At 52.1% G+C, this 24,780-nt stretch overlaps 12 protein-coding genes across 12 annotated transcripts; 4 read left to right on the forward strand and 8 right to left on the reverse strand.

Moving 5' to 3' along the window:
- Nucleotides 1–1,912: 1,912 nt before the first annotated feature.
- On the reverse strand, nucleotides 1,913–2,962 carry M409DRAFT_70892 (uncharacterized protein; the record flags this gene model as incomplete). Its single annotated transcript, XM_033818947.1, has 2 exons — nucleotides 1,913–2,556; nucleotides 2,611–2,962. 2 exons carry the CDS (start codon nucleotides 2,960–2,962, stop codon nucleotides 1,913–1,915), a joined length of 996 nt encoding a protein of 331 aa, XP_033660454.1.
- Nucleotides 2,963–3,763: 801 nt separating this feature from the next.
- M409DRAFT_29884 (uncharacterized protein) lies at nucleotides 3,764–5,671 on the reverse strand (the record flags this gene model as incomplete). Its single annotated transcript, XM_033809666.1, has 8 exons — nucleotides 3,764–4,055; nucleotides 4,117–4,303; nucleotides 4,365–4,445; nucleotides 4,506–4,544; nucleotides 4,604–4,828; nucleotides 4,883–5,150; nucleotides 5,321–5,415; nucleotides 5,470–5,671. The coding sequence occupies 8 exons, from the start codon at nucleotides 5,669–5,671 to the stop codon at nucleotides 3,764–3,766; spliced, it is 1,389 nt and encodes a 462-aa protein (XP_033660455.1).
- A 902-nt stretch (nucleotides 5,672–6,573) lies between these two features.
- On the reverse strand, nucleotides 6,574–7,692 carry M409DRAFT_60643 (uncharacterized protein; the record flags this gene model as incomplete). The annotated part of the gene is made up of 1 exon (XM_033814541.1): nucleotides 6,574–7,692. One exon carries the CDS (start codon nucleotides 7,690–7,692, stop codon nucleotides 6,574–6,576), a length of 1,119 nt encoding a protein of 372 aa, XP_033660456.1.
- Nucleotides 7,693–8,172: 480 nt separating this feature from the next.
- M409DRAFT_70893 (uncharacterized protein) lies at nucleotides 8,173–9,364 on the forward strand (the record flags this gene model as incomplete). Its single annotated transcript, XM_033818948.1, has 4 exons — nucleotides 8,173–8,517; nucleotides 8,568–8,749; nucleotides 8,924–9,063; nucleotides 9,129–9,364. 4 exons carry the CDS (start codon nucleotides 8,173–8,175, stop codon nucleotides 9,362–9,364), a joined length of 903 nt encoding a protein of 300 aa, XP_033660457.1.
- Nucleotides 9,365–9,666: 302 nt separating this feature from the next.
- Nucleotides 9,667–10,222, reverse strand: M409DRAFT_70894 (uncharacterized protein; the record flags this gene model as incomplete). Its single annotated transcript, XM_033818949.1, has 2 exons — nucleotides 9,667–10,057; nucleotides 10,101–10,222. The coding sequence occupies 2 exons, from the start codon at nucleotides 10,220–10,222 to the stop codon at nucleotides 9,667–9,669; spliced, it is 513 nt and encodes a 170-aa protein (XP_033660458.1).
- A 263-nt stretch (nucleotides 10,223–10,485) lies between these two features.
- Nucleotides 10,486–11,844, forward strand: M409DRAFT_29888 (uncharacterized protein; the record flags this gene model as incomplete). The annotated part of the gene is made up of 3 exons (XM_033809667.1): nucleotides 10,486–10,553; nucleotides 10,621–10,801; nucleotides 10,855–11,844. The coding sequence occupies 3 exons, from the start codon at nucleotides 10,486–10,488 to the stop codon at nucleotides 11,842–11,844; spliced, it is 1,239 nt and encodes a 412-aa protein (XP_033660459.1).
- Nucleotides 11,845–11,990: 146 nt separating this feature from the next.
- On the reverse strand, nucleotides 11,991–13,671 carry M409DRAFT_70896 (uncharacterized protein; the record flags this gene model as incomplete). Its single annotated transcript, XM_033818950.1, has 3 exons — nucleotides 11,991–13,057; nucleotides 13,109–13,349; nucleotides 13,402–13,671. 3 exons carry the CDS (start codon nucleotides 13,669–13,671, stop codon nucleotides 11,991–11,993), a joined length of 1,578 nt encoding a protein of 525 aa, XP_033660460.1.
- Nucleotides 13,672–14,379: 708 nt separating this feature from the next.
- Nucleotides 14,380–16,973, reverse strand: M409DRAFT_70897 (glycoside hydrolase family 78 protein; the record flags this gene model as incomplete). The annotated part of the gene is made up of 2 exons (XM_033818951.1): nucleotides 14,380–16,879; nucleotides 16,930–16,973. The coding sequence occupies 2 exons, from the start codon at nucleotides 16,971–16,973 to the stop codon at nucleotides 14,380–14,382; spliced, it is 2,544 nt and encodes an 847-aa protein (XP_033660461.1).
- Nucleotides 16,974–17,439: 466 nt separating this feature from the next.
- Nucleotides 17,440–18,654, reverse strand: M409DRAFT_29891 (uncharacterized protein; the record flags this gene model as incomplete). The annotated part of the gene is made up of 1 exon (XM_033809668.1): nucleotides 17,440–18,654. One exon carries the CDS (start codon nucleotides 18,652–18,654, stop codon nucleotides 17,440–17,442), a length of 1,215 nt encoding a protein of 404 aa, XP_033660462.1.
- Nucleotides 18,655–18,949: 295 nt separating this feature from the next.
- Nucleotides 18,950–21,079, forward strand: M409DRAFT_60648 (uncharacterized protein; the record flags this gene model as incomplete). Its single annotated transcript, XM_033814542.1, has 3 exons — nucleotides 18,950–18,963; nucleotides 19,012–19,940; nucleotides 20,025–21,079. The coding sequence occupies 3 exons, from the start codon at nucleotides 18,950–18,952 to the stop codon at nucleotides 21,077–21,079; spliced, it is 1,998 nt and encodes a 665-aa protein (XP_033660463.1).
- A 17-nt stretch (nucleotides 21,080–21,096) lies between these two features.
- On the reverse strand, nucleotides 21,097–21,856 carry M409DRAFT_70899 (uncharacterized protein; the record flags this gene model as incomplete). Its single annotated transcript, XM_033818952.1, has 4 exons — nucleotides 21,097–21,332; nucleotides 21,393–21,492; nucleotides 21,547–21,677; nucleotides 21,733–21,856. 4 exons carry the CDS (start codon nucleotides 21,854–21,856, stop codon nucleotides 21,097–21,099), a joined length of 591 nt encoding a protein of 196 aa, XP_033660464.1.
- Nucleotides 21,857–22,728: 872 nt separating this feature from the next.
- Nucleotides 22,729–23,460, forward strand: M409DRAFT_60649 (uncharacterized protein; the record flags this gene model as incomplete). The annotated part of the gene is made up of 3 exons (XM_033814543.1): nucleotides 22,729–22,818; nucleotides 22,875–23,321; nucleotides 23,377–23,460. 3 exons carry the CDS (start codon nucleotides 22,729–22,731, stop codon nucleotides 23,458–23,460), a joined length of 621 nt encoding a protein of 206 aa, XP_033660465.1.
- Nucleotides 23,461–24,780: the final 1,320 nt, after the last annotated feature.

Consider the following 24,780-nt stretch of genomic DNA (forward strand, 5'->3'; position numbering starts at 1 on the left):
ATTAAATAGTAAGTTAAACGCTATTATATAAACTATAATATCGTTCCTATATAATAAAGGAGAAGCGTATTACTCTACGCTCTATAAGGTAAGAGGAAAAGTACTCTATCGCTCTCTTAATAGAGCGAGAGAGCGGTTACGTACGTCGATCCTAGGGAGCCTATACGTACCCTACTTCGATCCGTAATAAAAGGATAGTAGAGATACGCTAGAGTTATTTAGCTTATAATTAATATTAAAACGTTAGTATATAGCTCGTATATCTTACGCGCTATATAATAGATAGAGACGGTATATATAGTCGAGTTAGTCTAGTTTATATTTTTCGAATAGTTAATATAGCTATTTAGTATATTTTTTATTAATATCCTAGTTATAGCTTATATTCTATTTAGAAGTAATATCGTTAATAGGGAACTATATAGTTATTAGTTAAAAAGATTTAGCTTATTTTTTAATTAACTTAGTCTCTAATAGTATACTATCTATAAGTCTAATTTTTTTACTAATACTACTATAGCTTTTACTAGATTAAGCTAGCCTTTTAGATAGTATAGTAAAGCTATATCTTAAAATAATAATAAAGTATAAAAAGAAAAGCGATATTCTAAAAGTAATATAGTAGAAAATAGATAGTATAAAGTAGTAATCTATATTAAATAGAGTTTATTTTCCGAAATTAAGAGGCTATTCCTAAAAATAGTATAATCTAAGTCTATTCTACTAATTTTAGTAATATACTTATATATATCCTCTCTACTATAATAGCGACTAAAGCTTATAAATTAGCTTTTTACCTAATACTTTTCTAACTATAGCTCTACTTTTAACTTTTCTAATATAAGTAAATTATCTACTAGTATTATTAATATAACTAGAATACTTTATAACTAGTTAATCTATTTTATATCGATCTTAATTTATAGGAATATTCTTTATCTCTAGAAATAGTATCGAAAACCTAAAATACTTAACTATTCTTAAAAATAGTATTAAAAATATAGAATATTTAACTATTCCTAGGAATAGTACTAAAACTCTAGAAAATTTAACTATCTCTAAAAATAGCGCTAAAAACCTAGAATACTTAACTATTTCTAGAGATAGCTCTAAAAACCTAGAAAATTTAACTATCTCTAGAAATAGTACTAAAAATTAAGAAAACTTATCTATCTCTAGAAATAGTACTAAAAACTAAGAAAATTCTATCTATCTCTAAAAATAGTATCTATTTCCTAGAAATACCTAAACCTAACTTTAGAATCTAAAAGTATTTTTAAAATATAAAATAATTAGAGTAATTTTTCTTTATATATAGGAACGATATTATACTTATTATAATAGCGTTTAACTTATTATTTAATTTTACTATTTAGTTTATAATTATACTTAAACCTCTACTTTAAAGATTACTTTAGTAGTCTATTAATTCTCTTTTTTTAATAAGCTCTAACTAAAAACTTAAGCTTAGTACTTATACTAAGTAAAATTCTAGGATTAATAAACCGATTCTAATAATAAGCTCTTTTTAGTTACGTAACTTTTAGTACTAATACTTTAGATATCTACTTTAGCCTATCTATCTAGACTATACTATTTAATAGAATCTTCTTTATATATAGAAATAATATTATAGTTTATAATAATAGAATATCTTTTATTATAGACTACTATAAATCTTAATATATAATATATCTTCTATTAACGAGCTTTAAGTAGTAGAGAGTATTTAACGACGTACTTATAACGATAAACCTACGAAAATTACGACTAGACCGGCGATGAAGTCTAGCCGACAAGACAGGTACTTATTAGTAGATCTCGGCAGTCTAGTAGCGAGCACATGTACACGGATTCAACTGCCTCGATGCAGACGGAACAGGGCACGCTATCCTTCGCACTATGCGACCGGTCAAGCGAATGCTCTTGTCTCCTTCTCGCACCACCTCCAAAACATCTCCGCCTTGCCACCATCCGCCAACTCGGCCTCGACATCATCCCGCACAGGCCCAAACCGTCCCCATGGCCATGCGTACGCTCCGTTGCTCTCCGGCTTGACATCCTCGCTCCAACCGCACCAGAGCTCGGTGTACGCTCCCAAGATCGCTGGGTTGAGCAGCAGCTTGTCAACGACCCAGACCTCGAGCTTCCCCGAGTGCCGCTGCAATTCCGTCCTTAGATTGCCCGGATTGAAGGCGACGTTGACCATTCCCTTTCCATCGGCTGCGATCGGGGGCTTTCTGGCGAACTGCGAGGCGAGGAAGAGATTGCCAGCTTTGGTGGCGCCGTAGTTGACTTGATTGTTGCTGCCATGAGCTTCGAACGCACCGTCTTTGTCGAAGCTGACACCACCCTTCGGAGAAAGCGCATCGACGCCGAAGGATGCTGCCCAGGCGATACGAACGGCACCGGGCGCAGCTGCAGACGCAGTACGCTCGAGAACGGGACTCAACAGCCGAGCAAGGAGGAAGTGACCAAGGCAGTTCGTCGCCATCTGCATTTCGTGCCCTTGCGTTGATTTTGATCCAATGGGAGGGAACATGACGCCGGCATTGTCTGGAAGAAGCATGTTAGGTTTGCCATTCGAAGCCGCAGCACGATCTCACTTACTGATGAGGACGTCCAGCCGGGATACTTGAGACAAAAAGCTCTCCACCGCAGGTTTGATCGTCGTCAAGTCTCCAAGGTCCAGCTTCAAGAACTCGAGTCTTCCTTTGCTCGAAGGGTGAGCTTTCTGGATGCGTACCATCGCTGACTCTGCTTTCTCTTTGCTGCGACCGGCGATGTATATTGTGCCATTCTTCGAATACAATATCTGCGAAAGCTGGTCTCCCACTCCAGCGTAGCCACCAGTGACGATGAAGACTCTGCCGGACTGGTTAGGCAGGTTCTCTTCGGTCAGTCTGGGATTGGGAAGGAAGAACGATTGCTTGACGAAATGGGACAAGACTTGGAACACCATGGTGTAAGAACCTGCTCGCAGGACAACCAGACAACGAGTGGACTGGGTATTCTGTACTCCCCAGCGTAAGTGCGAGCGTGATGTTCAAGTATTTCTTCTCTGATGTCCTCAATGCGTTCCGTGCATACTGCGCATAATTGGATTGTCTTCCCAATGCTGCTGCCTGGGGACAAAGGTATCTTCCTCATGAGCCGCTCGTACGAGGCCGGGCGAGAATTGAGGTTGAGGTGATGTCAGGTTGCGGTCGAGGTTGCTCTCTTGAGTCTTTCCGTGTGTGCGGCCGCACCAAGGATGGACGAAGTTACCCGATGAGGCTGGAGGCTGAGCACGCTGTCTCAGTCCCCAACCTCGTCTCTGCCGCGGCTGTATGTCTTTACGAAGGTCGACGATCAGGCAACTCCTGAAACTACGGGCAAGTCATGAAACGCAAGGTCTTCATGTGTCTACGCTCTCAATTGACAGTTGCGGCGTTGAGCTACCATACCACTTGCTGCACAGTACAGTCTCTAGACCTAGGGAGATACATTGCCTCGACATTCCTCAACGCTGGCCCAGCCCTGCTGAATGTCTTTTGGAGAAATCAAGCAGGCTTTCGTCCGGCATCATGTACAGTCGTGTATGATCTAGATCTATCGTACACTTCGATCGTAAACTCGTGAGCATCTTCTCATATCCCTCTCAAACACCATCCCAGCACCCAATCGAACAACGCCGTACCCGATTCTCTCAAGCAGCCGTCAGCGAGATATCGTCAACATACAACTCTCCATCGGCATTCCCGCCACCGTGTGAAGCACAATCCTAGGCCAAACCCAGGACAGCCGCATCTTGACTCGCCGGAACTGCAACGGGTCCGTATTGAATGTAGACTGCTGCGGTCACAGGGAGTACATTGTCGGAGAATTTGATGTCAGGTAGCGTTTGGTTGCCAAAAGAGACTGTCAAGTCGCAGAACTCTCCGCTCAAGGCGTCAATTCCGGAGGTTTTGTAGGGCATGTAGTAGAACGTCAAGAAGTACGCTGCTCCAGAAGTGGTCGACCAGATCGTTTGGCTGATTTGTGGGATCGAGGCATTGACTACTGAATGAAAGTCGCTGTATTGCCAAAGCGTCAGCAAATGATCGACTTTGAACTTCTGTCATCGCTGTTTCGTACCCGTATTGTGTCTTGGAGTGTGCAAAGCCCTGCGTGCGTCCCACCGTAATGTTACCACTGTGCGACCAGTAGGGTACTGACCCAAGACCGTCGACGTCGCCATCGAAGGCCCCATTCGTTACCAAGTTTGAAGGCGTGGGCGTGGGAGTGCTACTCGTGGCAGTGCTGCTCGATGTCGTTGATGAGGCTGTACATGTGCGGTCAGGGATACGTTCGGGCTGCTTTCTTCCACCACTCAAGCTGGGAACATGGACACTTCCTTGTAGTGCCATCGCTCGTGGTCGATGTGCTTTCGGGCGTCGATGTAGTGCTGTCGGTGGTAGTCGAAGCTGGAGCGCGAATTGTCAGATGCTGTATCAACTGTCAAGCAGAGGATAGAGGGTGCTTACTGGACGAGAAATCTGTAGTGCTGTCGGATGTGGTAGAGACTGTAGTGCATATTGTTAGCTCGGGTCTTCCATACCCAGCAGTGGAAAAGGCTCCTCACCAGTAGAGCTGTCCGTGGTGCTCTCAGATGTCGTTGTCGATGAAGTACTATCATCAGTCGTCGCTGGAATGGATTCGGTCGTCGATGAAGTAGTACTGTCCGTGCCCGTTGGAGTGGTTTCCGTTGTTGATGAGGTCGAATCACTTGATGTCGTCGTTGTGTCCGGTGCAGTACTGTCCGATAAGGCGGTGCTTGTTAATGAGGTACTGTCTGAGGTACTCGACGCTGAACAAGCTTCAAGTCAGGCCCGCACTTCAAAGCGGCGATTTGAGAACGTACTGGTTGTTTCGATATCACTGGTCGACGAGTCGCTAGTTGAGGTCTCGGTAGGTGATGAGCTGCTAGCTGAAGTCTCGCTGGTGGAGGTTTCGCTGGTGGAGGTATCGCTGGTGGAGGTATCGCTGGTCGGACTACTGACGGTCAGGACCGTAGTAATATCCACATCAACTGTGGTTGTCGACGGAACGACGACGATTGACGTCGATGGAACGATAGAAGTTTCGGTCTCAAATGCGGTACTGGCATCGGCGGTGACAGTAACGTATGTCTGTTCATTGAAGTCAGCCCAGCATTGGTAATACATCTTCTAGTTCGAATCGTCGCGGGAGTCTCAATGCAAGAGCATGCGGTGCTCAAGAATGCGTTGGTACCGTTGGTCGACGAGGCTCTGCGTATGACAGCCCGCTTTTGAGCAAGCTCCGTAGCTGTCGCTACTACCGACGTGAAGTAATCTGTCTCGACGGATACGGACGTAGCCAGTGTCACATCTGTTGCTAAGATTGTCGTTACGGATGTGATGGGATCCGGTGTGACTGCGGGCTCGATCAGCTTCGAATAAGAGGAAGGACTCGAGAAGAGCGACTCACCGGTCGATATGACAGTCACGGCAGCGACAGGGAAACGGGAAGAGCAAGACGATTGAAATGGTGCATAGCCGGCGAAGCTTTGTGCAACCCTGTACGGCCACGCGGAGCAGACGGGAGTCGCAGCATCTCGGCCTGCCAGAGGCGATGCTTGAGCTGTGATAAGGAACGCAGAGGCAACGAGAGCAGACGGGAGAAAAGCCATGGCGAGGAGTGCTCCGGCTCGGGTTTCAAGTGAACGAAGAGAGTGAGACACAATGGAAGGGAAATGGTCGCGGACTCACTGCCATCTTGTAGCCCATTCTGATGGCTTTCTGATACTTTCCTCTCGATGCGCATATGCTTCCGCCTTTGATGCACCAAGTTGTTTGATGTTGATTCCGACCACGTGGGTTCAGAAGAAGAAGGTGCAGAAGAAGTGAAGTTGGGAAAGTCTCCACACCGCCAGTCCCCATACGGGCAGCTGCTGCACAAGATTCATCTGGATCTGGCCCAAGCAAGCCACATCTAGGAGCCAAAGGATTAAGATCTCACCTTTTCGGCCAGTCGACCTCTTCTGAGAGTCCTTGTTGCGCCGTGGCAGCGGTCCACGCCCCTACCTTGCATACAGACGGCTGTTACACCTCAGACTATCGTACACTCTGCACCCAGTCTGGCCGCACCGTCTCTTCCACAGAACTGGTCCACAGCGGCCGGAGCCCAAATTTGATCCGCCACAAGACTCTGGAACTTCATCCGAAAACAAGACGGGACGATGGCTGCAGACAACATGCAGTGACGGCTCAGAGCACCGAGGCTCGCATGAAAAGGCGGTGCTCCCATGCGCTTTTCAATGAACTGAAGTATGGATGCCCTTCCTTCGCCGCCGCCCACTCGGACAGAGATTGTCTGGCCAGTTTCTTCGCCTGCAATGGTATCTGAGAGATGATCTCGCTTCTCCGTCATTCTGTCTTGAGCGTATGCTACTTTCATCCATAATCGCTTCCATGCACTAATATTGAACTGGGCGAAAACGATCAGAAGCTGGCAATAGTATTCATTCCGTAGGATAATCCAACGACGAGGCATGCAACTAATCGATCCTACTTCCCCGAACGATGATGCTATCTACCAAAACGCCATGCATCGAACTTCAACACTCTCCCTCGTCTCTCCATACGCTACATCGCCGAGATCTGGACTTCCGTGCAGGCATCCCACCTCCTCCTTCGCCTGGCTCCCCACTCCAGCCGTATCGAACAACTTGACGAACAACACCTCGTCAGGCTCCATATTCGACACATAATAGAACTTCAGATCCTTCTCGCCCTCGTTCTTGGTAGCCTCTGGTCGGACTTTGAGCATGGCGAATTCCTTCTTCCAGTCGCCTTTGTAGCCGGCAACACGATTATCATACGGCTCTACCACGAAGTCTCCATGCTGGCTTGCGTGGCTCCACGGTGCCATTGCGAGCGGATCTCTCGTCACTGTTTTCATCGGCCTCCAAATGGAAAAGGCGGCATATCTGGGACCCAGCTTGCCCGAGACATGGTCGTTGTACTCTTCCTCGAAGGCCTCTCGATCTCCTTTACCTTCAGCGTGAAGAGCTGCCTTGGCACAGATTGCCTCCTCCGTGGCCAGGATTCCACACTTCTCCGCGAGTTCGGTCACTTCCTCCTTCATGCTCCGCACACTCTGCCGCCCACCCAACGCCGTCGAGTCGCAGTGCGGCATGCGAATCGGCTGCAAAGGCGGACCTGGCTTGTGGAATGTCTTCTTCATGTCAACCTCCGCTTGCTGATCTTTAGTCAACATGCCGACCCGGAAAGCCTTCATCTCATCAAGATTAGTGGGTGGTGCGCCTCCTCGACAAGTACTGTTGTTGATGACCACGAACTTGCACCCAGTCACTCGCTTGACTAGGTCTTCCATCTCGGCATAGTATACATCGTTCATTGTGTCTGCGTCTCTGAATCCCTCGATGTCTTTGATGGAAGAGACGTGCTTTACAGCTGTGAAGCCATGGGATCTCATGAATGCTTCATCTCCATTGTAGTCGCCCCCTGGAGCTGCCGTGAAGACTTGGCTCCTGAAGTCGACGAGAGGGAATGTGACGGACGCAGAGGCTTTTGGCTTCGGGGGAGCGCCATATGGCCTCGTGAAAGGATCCGAATGTGGTTCGCCATCGAATACCGGTACAATGAATTTTCCCTTCGTAGCAATTGGAGTGTCACCGATTGAACCCATTTTCGGTCAGACTAGAGTAAGCTGTAACGAAGTTGGAAGAGCAAAGTCGAGCCGTACAAGTACCTGAATTGGTTTTGTTTGCGCCGTCGTAATGATTGATAAGGTCCTGCATAAGTGCAAAGTATCCGATCCTGTGGAACTGTACTGGGGCGTTTTCGGACATTTTTGTGAGCGTATTCGTCTCGCACAACACTATATCGTACTTCGACGGCATAGACTGTTAGATAAAATTGATTGAAGTCGATGGAGCCCTGCCATCGTCCGCCGTGCAATAATCCGAAGTAAAATCAGCCCTACAAGTATCTAACCGTACTACTCGTTCGGTACCAAATCCTGTTTGGGATGTTATCAAATCGAATCCTTCGACAGGAAGCGTGCTGATCAATGAGCTGTTGGGTAGTCGATTCTCCTACAAGTGGGACTTCGATTCGACATTATTCAGGGCACTATGATTCTGCCTTCTGACCTGCTCTACCCACCATGACTGCCATACCCATTGCCGACATATCAGCCTTTGTGGGCGGACAAGATGAGCAGACGAAAAGAAAGGCCGCCAAACAGCTCGCAGAGGCCGTAAAACTGCACGGATGTGCTGGTATTACTGGCCATGGCCTACCTGAGACCGACCTTCATGATGCGTTTTCCACCATGCGCAAGCTATTCGATCTTCCTCTCGACGAAAAGATGCGAGCGCCACACCCTGATGGCCCAATGCCTCATCGAGGCTATTTGGCTACGGCGAAGGAGAAGTCGGGAAAGCTCGGCGCTGTCTACAGTACTTCTGAGAGTGAAAAAACATTTTACTCGAATGCCATCGACTGGAAGGTACAGTCGTTGGACGACACTTAGCCAGCCCTCCGTACTGACAGTTCCAGGAAACGTACGACATTGGCCATGAAGACAACGAGGAGCAAAAGAACATCTGGCTTCCGGATGAGGTCTTGCCAGGGTTTCGGCCGCACATGGTAAACCTACATGGTCAACTTGCCACCATCACTCAAGCGATCCTTGAAGGTTTGATGTTGGGCATGGACTTGAGCGAAGAAGAGTGCAAGACGTTACGCTGAGTGCACTCTCCAGTCGAATATCAACTTCGCTTAGCCCATTACTTACCGATGGGTTATGATGATTTGAGTGATCCCAATAAGATTCGTCTCGCCGCGCATCGAGACTTCTCGTACAGATGACCCTTTCACTACCCTTCAAGATCAATACTCACAGGCTGTTGCAGATCGTACACACTCCTTTTCCAAGAGTCAGAGTCTGGCCTCGAATTCCAGAATCGAGAGAGCGGCGAGTACATGTCGGCATCGCCTCGAGAAGGAATGCTGTACCTGAACATCGGCGAGTTCATGGAAAGATTCTCGAATGGTAAGACCATCATAAGCCCTCAGGAGCGTGCTTGTCCCCGATACCGTGTTCTGATGGATGGACAGGCCTTTATCCGTCTGCAATGCATCGAGTAGCGGTTCGTCCTGCACAGAACGGCGAGAAAACGATTCCTTCCCGGTTTTCGATCCCATTCTTCACCATGATCAATTCCGCAGAATCCATTTATCCGATGCCTTCGCGAGTCGAAGCGGATGGAAAAGCCAACTTTGAGCCTGTCGCATTTAAAGACCTGGTACAAAAGCTGTTCAATACGCTGCTGCCGGCCGCGAATGGTGCCTAGGGTCTCGGCAGTACAGTGGATGAGTACAAGTCGGAGCGGGCTGGCGATGGCATGGATGTGCGTGGGGTGCGAGGGTTCAAGGTGTGGCGGAAAGGGAGGGCATTGGTCCAATGTAGGTCGAAGTGCTGCCTGCTTTGGTCGAAAGAGGGACCGACCTCATCACTGCTGGCTCTCGACTGGCTTGGCTTGAAGATCAACACGCATTGGAATATCCAGATTGAATGACACACCATTGAATGGCTGCGTAATGATTGGAAGTTAGCATCAAGCCAAGCTCAGCTTGCTGATTTCTTTGTTGAAGACTACTCTCCCTTTCTCGACACCTCTCCAGCAGTGAGCTTCGGAAACTTGATCTCATCCAAAGAACCCTCCCAAGGCTCATAATCCGCGGCGTTCTTTACCACGGTGGTCGACTTGGTGGGGAAGAACGACGTTGGCTCCTCGTACTCGTAGACCATTGTAAAAGTACCAGTGGAAACGATTCCATGAGGCAGTCTCACGCCAGCAGGACATGCAGTGAATGTATGTGGCACGCCACCGACTGTAGTGACCAGCGAGCCTGGAGCCACAGCAAATACCTCGCCAGCCATCTCGACGAGTCCCACGCCGTGGAGGATCATGATCCTTTCGTCGACCAGCCTCGTCGTGTCGATGCTCATGTGGATATGTCTGGGCAGGCGATAGTCTGTTGAACTCGATGAATCCGAGCTGTCCTCGAAAGCCCTTCTCGTTGGACGGCGAGAGCTCATGCATGGTCAAGGCCACAGCGTCGAAGGGCTTCTTGACATTGGCGGCATCGCCGTGGGTAATGCGGGAGCCGTGATCGAAGACGACGCCGACGTCCGGTGGTGATTCCATCGTAAGATCAAGTGCCGACGGTGCGACGGCATGGATCAGGACGTCGTGGTTGTTGATAGCTCCACATGCCGAGGAGGAGAACCGGGGGCGGTGGCGGCACAAGACGGGGCGGCAAATCGGCTGGCAGCAGATTGGGCCGAGGCAGCTTCAGATCTCCCGGCATGTTATTCACCTCATCCATATCATCTTCGCCTTTTTCTCTATATCTTTTGGTTTGTCCATCTTCCCCATTTCCTCCCCACAAACATTCCACATCTTCCACTATGGCCACCCAACGACTCTCAGACTTCGCTGCCCAGCTCCTTCCCGGCCAGAAGCCGTTGGACAAGATGTAAGTGAATGAACCTCTCCCCCACCGCAAGTTTCACATGTCAAGAGCTGACAGGTTGGTATCACAGCACCCAGAAGAACCCCGACGACATTGTCATCACCTTCGCGACACGAACGCCCCTCGCCAAGGGCCGAAAAGGTGGATTGAAGGACACCCCTCTCGATGGCATTGTCTTCAAGATCTTGGAGAAGACGCTCCAGAAGTCGCGGATAGACCCTCAATTGGTTGAGGATGTCTGTCTTGGAAACGTAAGATTAGGTCGGGCAGTATTATACAGACTTGCCTATTGATACGGATACAGGTCTCGGACGCCAAAGCCGCCTACTACTGCCGCGCCGCCCTCCTCGCCGCCGGATTCCCCATCACCACCGCCGGCTCCTCCGTCAACCGCTTCTGCTCGTCAGGCCTCAAGGCCGTGCAAGACATCGCCAACCAGATCACCACCGGCAGCATCGAGATCGGAATTGCCGTCGGCGCTGAGTCCATGACGGCCGGCGGCGACCGCCTCACCCGCCCCTTCGTCGACGACATCATGAACGCCAACCAAGACGCCCGCGACTGCATGCAGCCCATGGGCCAGACGTCGGAGAACGTGGGCAAGGACTTCAACATCTCGCGCGAGCAGCAGGACCGCTACGCCGCCGAGTCATACCGCAGGGCCGAAGTCGCACAAAAGGCGGGCTGGTTCGACGACGAGATCACACCCATCACGGTCAAGCTCGACGGCAAGGATGTCACCCTCACCAAGGACGAGGGACCACGATGGGGCACCACTTTCGAATCGCTCAACAAGATCCGCCCCGCTTTCCCCGACTACGGCGACAAGTCCACTGGCGGCAATTCCTCCCAGGTCACCGACGGCGCCGCAGCAATCCTCCTCATGAAGCGCAGCAAAGCCCTCGAGCTCGGCCAACCCATCATGGCCAAGTTCGTCGGCGCCACCGTGGCTGGTCTCGCGCCTCGCATCATGGGTATCGGTCCATCCATCGCCGTGCCCAAGCTGCTGAGCAAGTTCGGCCTCACCGTCGACGATATCGACCTCTTCGAGCTCAACGAGGCATTCGCCAGCATGGCCGTCTACTGCAAAGACACGCTGAAGATTGATTGGCAGAAGATGAACCCAAGAGGAGGTGCGATTGCGTTGGGACACCCGCTGGGATGCACTGGCGCGAGACAGATTGTCACCGGTCTGAGCGAGGCCAGAAGACAAAAGAAGAAGGTCCTCGTTACGACCATGTGCATTGGTACAGGACAGGGCATGGCTGGTTTGCTTATTAACGAGCAGGTATAGATATTGTATATCATATGAATTCACGGCTGGCGTTGAGAAAGAAATCGATATCTTCATCTATCAAGTCTCCGCACAAGTGGAATTATGCACCATTTCCATGCTCCTCGCAAATTCCGCAGAAAGTATATCACCCGTCTTTATTTCATTCATCCCCATGTAGGGATCTTCATCGTTCCATGCTCATTCAAATGCTTGTGCATGTCGAATGCATTCCACAGCAAGTGCGGCTCGTGTCCCCATCCCTTCTTCAAGCACTCAAACTCCGCTTTGTCAAAGTAATCCTTCAAGATCGGATAGTACTCTGGATGCGCGCACTTCTTGATAATTTCCCTGGCTCTTTCTTTCGGCGACATGCCTCTCACATCGGCGAATCCTTGCTCCGTCACCACCACATCCAAATCGTGCTCGGTCTGGTCGACGTGAGTGCACATGGGGACGATGCAGCTGACGCCGTGTGGATCCGTCTTCGAAGGGCGCGTGGAAGGTGTGTGCATGATGGAGTATTTCGAGGATCGGAGGAAGTCGGCGCTACCACCCAGGCCATTGAGCATGCGCGAGCCCATGACGCAGGTCGAGTTGGCGTGGGCGTAAATGTCCACCTCGACGGGCGTGTTCATGCCAATCACCCCCAGCCGGCGGATGATCTCGGGCGAGTTGGAGACCTGCTGCGAGCGGAGGAGCAGTTTCGGGGCGTAGTCGGCGTAGCGTTCGTAGAAGCGGTGGAACCCGTCGGGCGAGAAGCGGATCGAGGTGGCCGTTGCGAAGTCGAGGTTGCCGCTGTCAAAGAGGTCGAGGAAGGAGTCCTGCAGCACTTCTGTCCACACCTTGAGGTTCTTGAAGTTGGCGCCGCCGTGAGACAGGCCGCCAATGACGGCGTTGGCGATGTTGCCGATACCAGACTGGATCGGGAGGAGGTTCTCGGGGAGACGGCCGTGGGAGACTTCGTGTTTGAGGAATTCGATGAGGTGGGAAGCGATGGCCTTGGAGTTGTCGTCTTCGGGTGCATTTGGCTGCGTTTGGTCGGGATAGTCGCTTTCCACCACAGCCACCACTCGCTCGGGGTCGACGGGGATGTAAGGTGTTCCAATCCTGTCTTCGGGCGACATGACAAGATACGGCTTCCTGCGCGGTGGGAGGTCTGTCATGGTGATGTCGTGCAGTCCCTCGAAGCTGGGCGCCGCCGTGTTGACTTCAATCACGATCTTGTCCGCCACTGCGAGATGTCAGCTGCCGTTCATATTCCTTGATAGTCGTCTTTTCTTACTCTGAATGATCTCTGGACTGGCGCCCACGCTGGCTCCAGGAATAATGCCCCCGTCTTCTGTGATAGCGCTCGCTTCCACCACAGCCACGTCCAGCCGATTGTTCTCCTTGTGCTTGGTGTAGAAGCCGTACATCAGATCCACCGGGAACATGGACAGGTGCTTGTCGAAAAAGTTGATGTTCCCATTGTTGATGCCTCTGGCGATCTCCTTGCCCACTTGATGCGGCGCTCTCCTCTCGATCTGTCCACCGGTCAATGCCTCGTCTTCTCTGACCCTCTCGTCCTCATCTTACCATATTATTCCTGGCCCATCTGTTCTCCGTCTCTGCTCCACTCGACGCTCCCACGAACAAGTTGTACTTGAGCTTTCCTTGCAGGTTGTTCTTCTCGACATGCTCGGCGAGAGCGGTGGGCACCTTCTTGGGGTAGCCAACACCCGTGAATCCGGACCAGCCGATGTACGAGTTGTGCGGGAAGAGATCGATCAGGTCTTCTGCTTTGGCGAGTCTGGAGAGGTACGAGGGCCGGCGCACCCGGCTCTTGAGCATTGCAGAGGCGGCCATGGTCGGTAAGGAAAGAGTGGAGAGGGGTGTAGAGAAAGAAGCCAGGAGAGTGAATGAATGAGAAAGGAGCTTACCTACCTACCGGATCTGGACATCTCCTGTCTTGGGCGCACCGCGATGACGATGCACCCATGCGTGGTATGACATTGCCGCAGCTGGTGGAGCTCGCCCAGAAGATATCCCAGCCATTGGGGTCGTCTGGAGTCGGCCGGGTTTCGGGCGGAGGCGGATGCGGTGGAAGGATTGCGGCTTGTCGGTTCGCCCCTGAATCCAGCAACAACAACATCAAAATCGTGCTCTTCTTCACAACTACAACCCATCCCCTCGCTCGAACACTCTGGCGTCAAGTAAATGTCTCAAGCAAGGCCTGACCACGCCTTGCTCCACCGAGATACAAAATGCACTCACGACTCGCTGATGCCGGAATCATACCAAGCTTGGATGGTGAAAAGGTCTTGAAAAGCAGGCGGCTGGACCATGTGGAAGCCTCGCCGGCCCTTGATGATGAACTGTATGGCTTTGAAGTCCGATAAGTACTTTCTCCTCATCTTGTTTCTACTCGTGCTTGTCTCTGTTGAATATGATCCTTACGCTGTGGTCTTTTTGTGTCTGAGCATAAGTGGTGGTCAATTGTGACTTCAAGGTGATTTCGGCGGCATGGGTGAAATTGAGGTTTAGCGGGACAACGATAGCGGTTATAAGGCTTTCCTATAAAGACAGTCCATGAAGCCTCACTAAACGCTCTTCCTCCCCATCCAAATCCACATATCTGCACCTCTGCTTCCTCCCTTCACGCTCCGCTTCCCACTCCCCAGGAAGAACCAACCTCCCTTTCGTCCCATTCGGCCCCAAAGCAGTAATAACAGCCCCTTTTCCTCCATCAACAATCTCCCACCTAGCACTAATAACCCCATACGGCGTCGGTACCGTCCCATAAGCTTCAGTAAGCCCAAGAGCTCCCAAATTCGGGCGGAACTCCCACGTTTTGAAGCCTGGGGACGTCGCGGTGATGCCGAGGACATATTCTGGAAGGACATACGTCGGAGCAGCGCCCCAGGGATGGGCAAGGGAGGTGAAGAGATCGATACCGGGAGAACCATCGGGATAGAGGTATTCCCACGAGGCGCCGGAGTGGTACTCGTCTTGCAGTACCATTTGGCTCCAGAAGTCGTCGAGCAGAGTCTTCGCTACTGTCGTATTCTCAACGCCGAGATCCCGATGGGCGATGAAGAGGCCTTCGAGGAGCATGCCGAGGATGTTGGGGGAGAGTTGTGTTGTGGATAAGTCGGGGTCGCTGGAGGAGGTCTTGTACCCAGCGCCGAGACGGAGATCTGGCAGCTTCGCGATCATGGAGGCCGCTTGGGTTGAGTTTGCTGCTCCAGAGAGCAGAGTCCAGGCGATGCTTGTGAGGGAGTAGTTGGATGAAGCTGAGATGGAAAGAGCGTACGTGCCCAGCTGAGAACTCCAGAGCTCCCTGTTCACTGCCTCGTTCAGATCTCTTGCAGTCTCCTGATAGTGCTGCGCTGCGGCAGTATCATTCAAGGCTTCCGCTAGAGGGATCAGTCTTTGCAAGCCATATGATAGAAGCGCCGTGACGGCACTCCCATTCACGGGACCCAAGAAGTAGAAAACATCATCTCCAGCAGCCAATCCGCTGTACGGATCAATGTACCCAATTCTCGCCTCTGCCAGCTTTTTGACGTTCGGCCAGTACTTTTCCAGTCCAACAAGATCATTCGTTCGCCAGAAATAATCGCCAATAGCACCAAGAAAGAGGTCCTGATAGTCTAGTAAAACGGCATAGTTGCTCAAAAAGGCATCCATATACGCTGGCCTCGATCCAAGACTGGCAGAGATGGGAGCGAAGCCTTCGAAAGGTGGCTCCTGCTTTTGGAGTGTAAGCGCGTACTCGATACTCCCCAGTACGTAGTCCATACGATGTGTGCTGGAGGCGATGACCTTGGTTGTGTGATAGAAGTCTCCAATCCAGACGAGTCGATCTCGTTTCCCGCCATCGAGGCAGACGGAAGCGTCCAGTGGAGCAACCCCGTACTCTGACAATGTCGATGAAGAGGTCATGGCGTTGGTGTAAGCAACGGTGCCGTTCGAAAGTGTCACTCTAACGTCTTTGACGTACGCTTCCTGTCCACTCCAAGGTCCGAATCCCCACGTCCCAGTCTTAGGTGAAGAGGAAGCGAAGCTGGAAGTGCTCGCAGCAGACAGGTATTCCGCTTCGAAAATCGGCACCAATATCTCTTGTACGCCGTCGATGTTGACTCGATATCCCTCGCTCGTGATTGTCGTGCTGATGTTGTACCACTTGTCTTCGTGGATGGAAGCATTTAAAGGGAAGTATTGATTCCACCCTGTCACCAGAGTTGACTGATTGACAATTGAATAGCCGAAGTTGAACACCAAAGTGTTTGGTGGAAGGAGCGTGCGGTTGGTGTTGATAAAGGTCGTGTCTTCTGTATAATTGGATGTCAGGTAGAACACTGCTCCTGTTGGGGTCGTGCTGCTCGCAACTCGCCAGCCCGTTCCACCTTTGACGATCTTCGTCGATAAGGACAGGGTGTAGTTGCTTAGTGCAATACCTTTAGCGGACTGGGCCGTCTGCTGTCCTCTGATGAAGGCTCCATCTGGCGTGATGTCCCAGGTCGACGGAGCATTCCCTGCATCAATGCAAGCCACCTGCACAACTCTGGCTCCGAGATCCCAGATGCGGTCGTATACTGCGTTCGACGAGGAGAATCGGCCAAGAGTATCATCTGTAGCCAGATGTTGCGCTGTGGTTCTGAACCCGATCTTCTCGAACGCGACGGTGGAATTCGTCAAAAGCCTCACCGTCTCCCAACGCTGGCCTCCTTGGACAAAGTATGATTCGATCCGTCCCGGCTCCGTCAGATTGAATGTCTCCGTCCTGAAAGTGTTGGAGAGGCCGTTCGAGAACGTCCATGGTCCGTCACTGTAGGGATTGTCCAGAGCGGTCAAATCCTCGGCATACTTCACCTCTATCTGCGTGGGCCTTGAGAGAGCTGCAACTTCGAAGAATGGTAATCCGGCAACTTCGGTGGCGAAGTCGAGTGTAAGGTATGGTGTATCTGGAGTCAGGGAAAGTTGATGCTCGCCGTATGGACTGTCAGCTTTGAGCACAGGACCAGTACCTGCGGCGTAGAATTCAGGAAGAACATCGCCATAGTCGACAAAGCTGTGATCGACATTAGCATCTAATACACCGGTATAGTAAAGGTGACAAACCCATAGACTGCCGCGAACAGTAAGCAGAATAGGAAAGTCAACATCGTTGCGGACTGGAGAAGAGCGCTGTTCAACGACAGGCGTTAACCTGTCCATATAATGCAAGTCAGAATGAATGCCATGTTCACTGCCGATGTGAATGCCAAGGGCAGATGTCGTACAATCCCCAGAAAAGCGCGCAGTACCCCATCATCAAGCGCATGCACTCCGCATGTTGGGGAATGTTCGGTTCGGTTCAATTTGTCCCGAAGCTAAGTGACACACTCCAACACCCACACGGATGACTTGAGGCATGCTCCACACTTGTCCGGTTAGATACTTTACCTGTCATGTCCTTCAACATGATGCAGATGGAGCTGCGGCTTGAAACCAAAGGCAGTATTCATACATCTACGAATCTACCTGCTTCCAAGTGCCCTGCTTCTTGCAGTCACGAGCTGCTGACAACGACGTCGCAGACTACATGTACATGCCAAACCAACCAAACGCCAACGCTGTAATTGCACCCAATCAATCCTCTTCCACCTCTTCGACTCTTGCACTCAAATTCCGCTGCTGCACGCTCACATTCCCATCCGACGGTACACTCTCAGTCCCTGTCGCACTTGCCGTCACAGGTTTCGAAATCTCGGGCTCTTGCTTCTTTGCACCTTCCTTCTTCTCCGCCTTTGCAGCCTTCTTCTCTTCCTTCGACTGTCCATCTGCCTTGGCCTCTCGGCGCGCCTTCTTCCTCTCGCGCTCTTGCTTCTTCCTCTTCTTCATCTCCTTCTCGCTCTCGTGCCACGCCCAAAGCGGCTTGAATGAATCGAAGAAGCCGACATCCTCGAATAGGTTAGGGTACAGCCAGAGTCCGGGCGGGACGGCGAAGACGGTGATGACGAAGAGGATCAGACGGAAGATGGCCATGGCGAAGAAGAGACCGAGCAAGCCCAGCATGCCCATACTGAGGTACCACACGCCGATGCGCAGCCGGTAGGGCCAGACGGGGAAGAAGACGACTGCGAGAATGAGGACGAGCGCACCGACGGCGTAGAGCTTGTTCTTCCACTGCGAACCCTCGTACAGCCAGACGTAGTAGAACTCGTCGGCGGCTTCCTGCTGCGGCTCGACCTTGACGGTCCACAGGCCCTTGACGCGCTTCTTCTTGCCGTGGTCGTGGCCCTCGTGGGGGTCGACCTTGCTGACGCGGAGGGCGAGGAGGGACATGGGCAGCTGCTTGAACGTGTTCTCGGCGGTGACTCGGTCCTTGACCTCGGGCAGGAGCGGGTTCTTCTTGCGGGCCTTGGCGTAGGCGTCGGACTGGAGGACGCGGATGGCGCGCTTGACCTTGAACATGTCCTTGCGCTGCTGCTGGAAGATGCACGTGCGCATCTTGAGGTCTTGCCCGCGGAGGAAGTTGGCGATGGCAATGGCCTCCGGCTTGGGCGGGCCGGGCGCGATGGGGACCTGCTGGCCGGGCTGCGCGCCTTGCGGGCCGTTGGCGTGTTGTTGTTGCTGCTGAGCCTGCTGCTGCTGCTGCTGTTGCTGCTGTTGTTGCTGCATCTGGGCCTGGCGCATCATCTGCGCCTTCATCTTCTCGACGTACTGCGGGACAGTAAGACCCGCCTTTTCCGCTTCGGCGGCGAGTTGCTGCTGCATGGCGCGAATCTGCTCGGGGGTGGGCTGCTGGCCGGGTTGGAGCTGGACGGGCGGTGCGCCCGGCGGCGGCGGTGCTTGGGCGGACATGGTGGGGGAATCGTCGTGGGATTGCAGTCGGGGTGGTGTTGTAGGCGAAGGACCGCAGAAATTGGGGGGAGGCGTGTCTTTTTGATAATTGTGACTCCAAAAGCCAGCTGTCGACGGGACCGCAAAGAGTGACGTTGCGGCTTCTGGCTTGGCGTCGCCAATCAAACCCACGCTAAACCTTAATCAAAAGCTAATTAAAGAACGCCGACACGCGACGCGTACCGAATCAACTTCACCCATAACTTGACCATCTTAATGCACTACTCCACCCACTGCTCGCCCATGCCCAGACACCATGGGTATCAATGGGTAAGGCCACCACCCGATTACTGATTAGAGATGACACTAAATCGTCAGGCTGTGGAACGTCTTGGGTGACGGCGAGGTCTGGCATGTCGCCGACTATGCTGCCAAACATTTCAAGGAAACCGGGAGACCTCTGCGGATCGCCGTCGACGAGGCAACATGGCGCTTCGCTAATCTCACGCCCGAAAAAGTCGAGGAAATCCGACAAGGCGTACCCGCGGCAGCCCCAGCCGAAAGGACGATTCTCTGGCGCATCCTGCGACTCTGGAGACTCAACATCCAGCTGCTCTTCGTCTACGATGGCTTGAGGAAACCAGGACAGTCACGGAGGGGCGACCGGGGCGGTGGCAAAGTCGACAAAGAATGCATTCGCCTTCTCAATCGCATGTTCGACCTGCTGAAGGTTCCCTACCACCAGGCACCTGGAGAAGCAGAAGCGGAATGTGCCAAGCTCCAGCGGTTGGGCATCGTCGATGCGGTATGGAGCGACGATGGCGACTCGTTCATGTTCGGCTGCAATACCTTGATCAAGGCCCAGAGAGCCCATGGAGAGCTGGTCAAGGATCACATCCGAGTCTACAAGGCGGACGCGATGGCAGAGAAGCTGGACTTTGATGCCGATAGCCTGGTCTTGTTTGCGCTCTTGGCTGGCGGCGATTACGATCCCACTGGTCTGAGAGGGTGTGGGCCAGTGAACGCTGCTTGGGTTTGTAGGCGCTCTTTCGGCCTTGCCAAACGCATCGTCAATATCTCCCCACCCCAGATGGGGCTTTGGCGGCACTATCTTGGGCACGCACTTCGAGACCAGATACCACCAGACTTTCCCACTTTAGAGTCCTCGATGGCTACAGAAGCCCGGTTGTCTCCACGGATGAACAGTCCCGTGACCTTCGCAGCCTTCGAGGCGGCTGGGTCAAAACCATTGACCAGCGAAGCCTTCGTGTGGAGCTGCGGCACCATTACAACTTTCAAACTCCCAAGTATCTGAAGCACCTGGCACCTGTCTTCCTATCACGAGCTCTGGCCAACGCAATGTCACCTTTTTGGAAAAACGACAATATCAGATACAACGTCCACCTCAAGTCGAATATCCGCAGGAAAAGATGCAGCTGGCAATCCCACCAAGTGCGAGGTGAAGATCATGTATTCGGCCCACGAACTGGTCGAGATTGATCTGAGTGCCCAGCCACCCGATGAAGACTGGTCCGAGTTTGCAGAGAAGGATGGTACTCCGTACGATCCCAGAAACAAGATCGAATACGAAATGCTTGAGTGTCTCCTGCAGCACGGCCTTCCCGAAGGATCATGGGATGCTCCAGCCAAGGCTAAGAAAGGCAAAGCGAGAACGTCAAAGGACGATGGATCTCTTGGTGAAAGTTCTGACCAGAAACAGCCTGTAGATCAGGTATCAACTGGTGAGCGGACCAAGGCGCCTCCGAAGAAGCGTGGGAGACCACCCAAAGACCCGTCAAAGGTGTCCACATCGCAGCCAGCCAGGAAGAAGCGCAAATCGAAGAGTGCAGAGGTCAAGTCACCCAGTCCGCCTCCGTCCACCTTCAGACACGTCGAACTTCCAGATTCCCCACCGAGATCCCGCGTTGTTGATTTACTGGATGAAGATGATGACGACCACGACTCCGATTTGTTCTCGTCAATACCAACCCAGCCGCCGTCAAAGAAGGTCACGCCAGCCAAAGGTCCCCCGAAGTTCCGACCTATGAGCCCGAAGAGACCAGGACAAAAAGCGCAGAACGCTGTTCCGAGCGCAAAAGCTGCTTTCAAACACAAGTCCGCACCTTTGAAGCGCACCCCAGCCTCCCAGATGTCAACCCTGCGAGAGGTGCCCCAGCAAGCCCGAGATGAGATCGCGGCTCTTGTGCCTCCTCAAGCGAAAGCACTATCAACGTTTCCCCGGCAAATGAGTGCCCAGAGATCGCCCCAGCAGTTGCGACCCTCACCGCATGAATTTGTCCCAGGAGAGGCGATGGATCCAAGGACGTTGCGAGAACTGAGACTGGCAGCTATGCAGAATAATGCTGCAAATGTCTCGTTCGCGTTGGAGCCTAAAAATCCCCGACCAAAAGCCACGACACCGTCTCTGGTCATAGACTTGACGTGAGAGACGGCTAAACTTGCTCAAGTGTAATGGTCCATGATCATATCCGTGTCTCGGACTTCAGCACGTGCGCCGTCAAAGGACTGATGGTTCTTTGCCCACTCCAGAATGTCGTCGAAATTGCGGCACATGTGAATGGTATCGAAGATTGGAAATACGTTCAAGGCTTTTCCTTCACGCTGGATCCAACGTTGTCCGAATGTGCCGACATCGCTGGAGCATTGGAGCTGCTGCCGAACGATGTCCATGCAGTGGTCTGTTGGGCGGGTTAGCTTTGCGAGGATAAAGACAGCATGCTCTTAGTCTCACGACTCACCAACGTGTAGTCGGACAATGGGCTCGCTGTTCTCGTGCACCCCAGCGCTCTGGTCTCGGTAATAGTCGACGTTCCAAGGCAATGTCTGGCGGATCATATTCTACTCAAAGTGTCAGAGGATGCTAAACTCCCTGGCTTGCATTGGGTGACCTACCAAGCAATGAAGATGATGGAGAACTTCTATGTTGGTAAGATAGCCACCGCCCTGATCCGCTCGCACTTTCACCGCCGAGGAATCGATTCCTGCGTCTTTCCCACGGTCTTCGGGCACAATTGTCGTCCTGACTGTGGCACTGTCAGCTTCCAAGGTTTGTTCAGAGCGTGAGATGATTGAACGTACAGTCAATACCCAAGTCTGACCATGCTTGATCGACCTCTGGACTGGGATCTTGCAAGTAGATGGGCTTGTCGATGAATGACCCGTTGAATCGCACTGGCCGGTATTGCAGCTGGACGTCCTTCATTACGGGCGACCCTGGAGGAGTGTGAGTGATGTTCAGTCCCGCGAGCATACCAAGAAGCTGAACTTACAGACAGCCGACGTGTGATTGCCACACATCGCATCGAGGTCTTGATGCTGCAGAAGCCAGAAGCTCACAAAGACGACGTTGGCTGCCAGCGAAAGTAGGAGGACCAACCCGATAGCAGCGAGCTTGGTCGCCTTCCATCTTCTGCCTTTCTGAGATGGCTCCCACCCTGATCGCATCATGGGCACCTTCTCCGCTTCTGAAGAGTTTTCAAGTCCAAGCGAGGACGAGCGGTCGTCGTCGTTGTCGGTATACTCCATGTTGAACGTGTCTCGTTGGCTGTCTGCTGAACTGGAGGGCAGGACTGAGCAGAAAGACTTCCTGGACGAAGTTCGACCCAAGACCGAGAAAACACCTGCAGTATTACTTAGCAACCTCGCCTCTTTCCAGCACCCAATCGACAAGCCACCTCTAATCGCTTTCGAATGCCTCTCCAACACTGTTATCACTTCAGGCGCCCCTCGAGCTGAACTTCGGGTTCATCGCGTGCAACCCGTCCATACTGCAACGGGAAGGTGACAGCTCATCCACCCTGCATACCACCACTATCCCGCCGAGCACCTTCCCACTTGCGCCTCGCTTGCGGTGAGTAGGAACACGCTCTCCGCGCACTACGCCCTCGCCATGGATGGCCTACAGTTCGAGCTTGAGGTCGGGCGAAGCAATGCTAAGAATCGCCAATCAAACTCTTGTTAGCGCTGACGGAGGGTTGAGAGCTCCATGCATTGGATAGCTGGGATAAAGTGAGCGACATGTCCAGTATCGACTGAGAAGAAGTCTACCCTGAAAGACCATTCTCAACAGAAACCATGCAATTCACGTCTGTGTTCCTGACTCTCGTTACCGCGGCGCTCGCAGCGCCCGTCGGCAGCCCGACTGTTGACGAGGCCGTCAAGGTGGTAAGTTATGGGCGCCATTGGTTGTAACATAGCGTGTTCGTTCTGACTTGGACCAGCGCGCTGTCGAGGAGAGCGTCGCCACTCACCCACCGCTCCGAGCGGGCTCTGCCTACGAGGACATTGCCGATGCCTTGGTCTTGCGATCTGAGAACAAGCCTGCCAGAGCCGTGAGTCGATCGAGCAAGGATGCGACTCCAATATCATGTACTGAAAGATCCTGCAAGGTCGACGTCGAAGCCAGCGTAGCCACCCATCCTCCACTCCGAGCCGGATCGGCTTACGAGGACATCGCTGATGCCCTCGTCCTTCGATCTGAGAACAAACCTGCCAGAGCTGTGAGCCAGTCACGCAAAGACGAAAGTAAAAAGCAGCGTACTAATCAGTCTGATAAGGTCGATGTCGAAGCCAGCGTGGCTACTCATCCTCCTCTCCGAGCCGGCTCGGCTTACGAAGACATTGCCGACGCTCTGGTCTTGCGGTCTGAGAACAAGGTCGCCAGAGTGGTAAGTCGGTCGATCCGTGGGGAAACGAACGTGGCGTGTTGATTGATTTGGCAAGGTCGACGTTGAGGCCAGTGTAGCCACCCACCCACCACTTCGGGCTGGATCGGCTTATGAGGACATTGCCGATGCCTTGTCATAAAGGCCGGAAATCTCACCAGGCAGTGGATGTGTATCCCGTCCTGTCAAAGCCCCTGGTCAAGGAAGGATATCAGCAGCGTCGAGCAACGGTGATAGAAACAAATCAACGGCAATCACACGAGCTCCTCTCGTTATATACGAACCGCAATGAACCTTCATGTTACAAAACAGCCTTTCATCTGTCGGTATTCGTGCTACAGCTGCCCGAAATCATACCATGCATCATCAGAAAAGAAGTTTGGTAGAGTCGCATCGAACGAATCCAGAATGCTGAAGTCCAAGGTGTCACAGGGGTCTGCTGCATTCAACGTCGCTTCTTCCCGCTGAACGGCCTCTCTTCCAGTATCTTCTCTCCTCGATCCATCATCGACCTGTCCAAGATGCTCGGTAGGGGTTTGAAGTTCAATCGACCCAGAGTGCTGGTCTGGCACGGACGGTGAGGTCGATGAGGCGTAGTGCAGAAGACTCCAGAGTAGAGATGCTTCAGCTCGTGGATGTACAACAGTTCGATCAATACTGCTTTGGCGGATTGACTTTAGGCGTAGTTCCTGACACGAAGTTAGAGAGGACTGATCCTCTTGCTGCGAGGCAGAAAGCACTCACCATATGCTGAGCATGTGGATACCGCTGCGAGAACGACTCTACAAACTCCACGCACCGATCGAACCCTGCAATCGCCTCTCTCCATATGCGCTGATTCGAGGCATGAGCGAAGAATATCAAAGCAGAAGCCGTGACCGCCACTAAATGTGCGAGAAAGGGGTCGTTGAGCTGTAGCTGCTTCTCCTTACATTTCCCTATCAACCGGACTACCCACTTCGCGTCGAGCAGTGTCTGATCAATCGCATGCTGGCGGAAAGAAGGCGGTACTTGGGTTCCTTCGGCTGGAGTTGCCTGCGAAGTGTGTACCAAAGGATGATGCATCACCAGATGAGAAGTATGGTACAGCAACTGTTGCGTTAGCCACGCCAACCAGTATGTTCGGTCATGCTTGATCTCCTCTGGCGAACGGCTGTCGAAACCGCATCGCTCCAGACGATGGCAAGGCGAGTGCGTGGCTTCGAAGTCAAGTAAAGCTTGCTGTACGCGGCGGTATAGCGAGTTCGGAAGCCAAAGACTGTGTGCTCTGCCATCCTTGACTTCTTGTACCATGGCACTGGCGAGAGTCCAAACGTTGAGAAGGACTGAGACCTCTTGATAAATGCTGCTCGCTGACATTGTCTCGGAAAGTCTCTCTTCGTGCAGGTTACTCGAGTGTCTTGCATCGACCTGGCCTTGCAATGGCTGTGGCAAAGAGCAAGTTGGGAGACCCTCAAACACA

Source organism: Zasmidium cellare (assembly GCF_010093935.1).
Source record: "Zasmidium cellare ATCC 36951 unplaced genomic scaffold M409scaffold_57, whole genome shotgun sequence".
NCBI lineage: Eukaryota > Fungi > Ascomycota > Dothideomycetes > Mycosphaerellales > Mycosphaerellaceae > Zasmidium > Zasmidium cellare.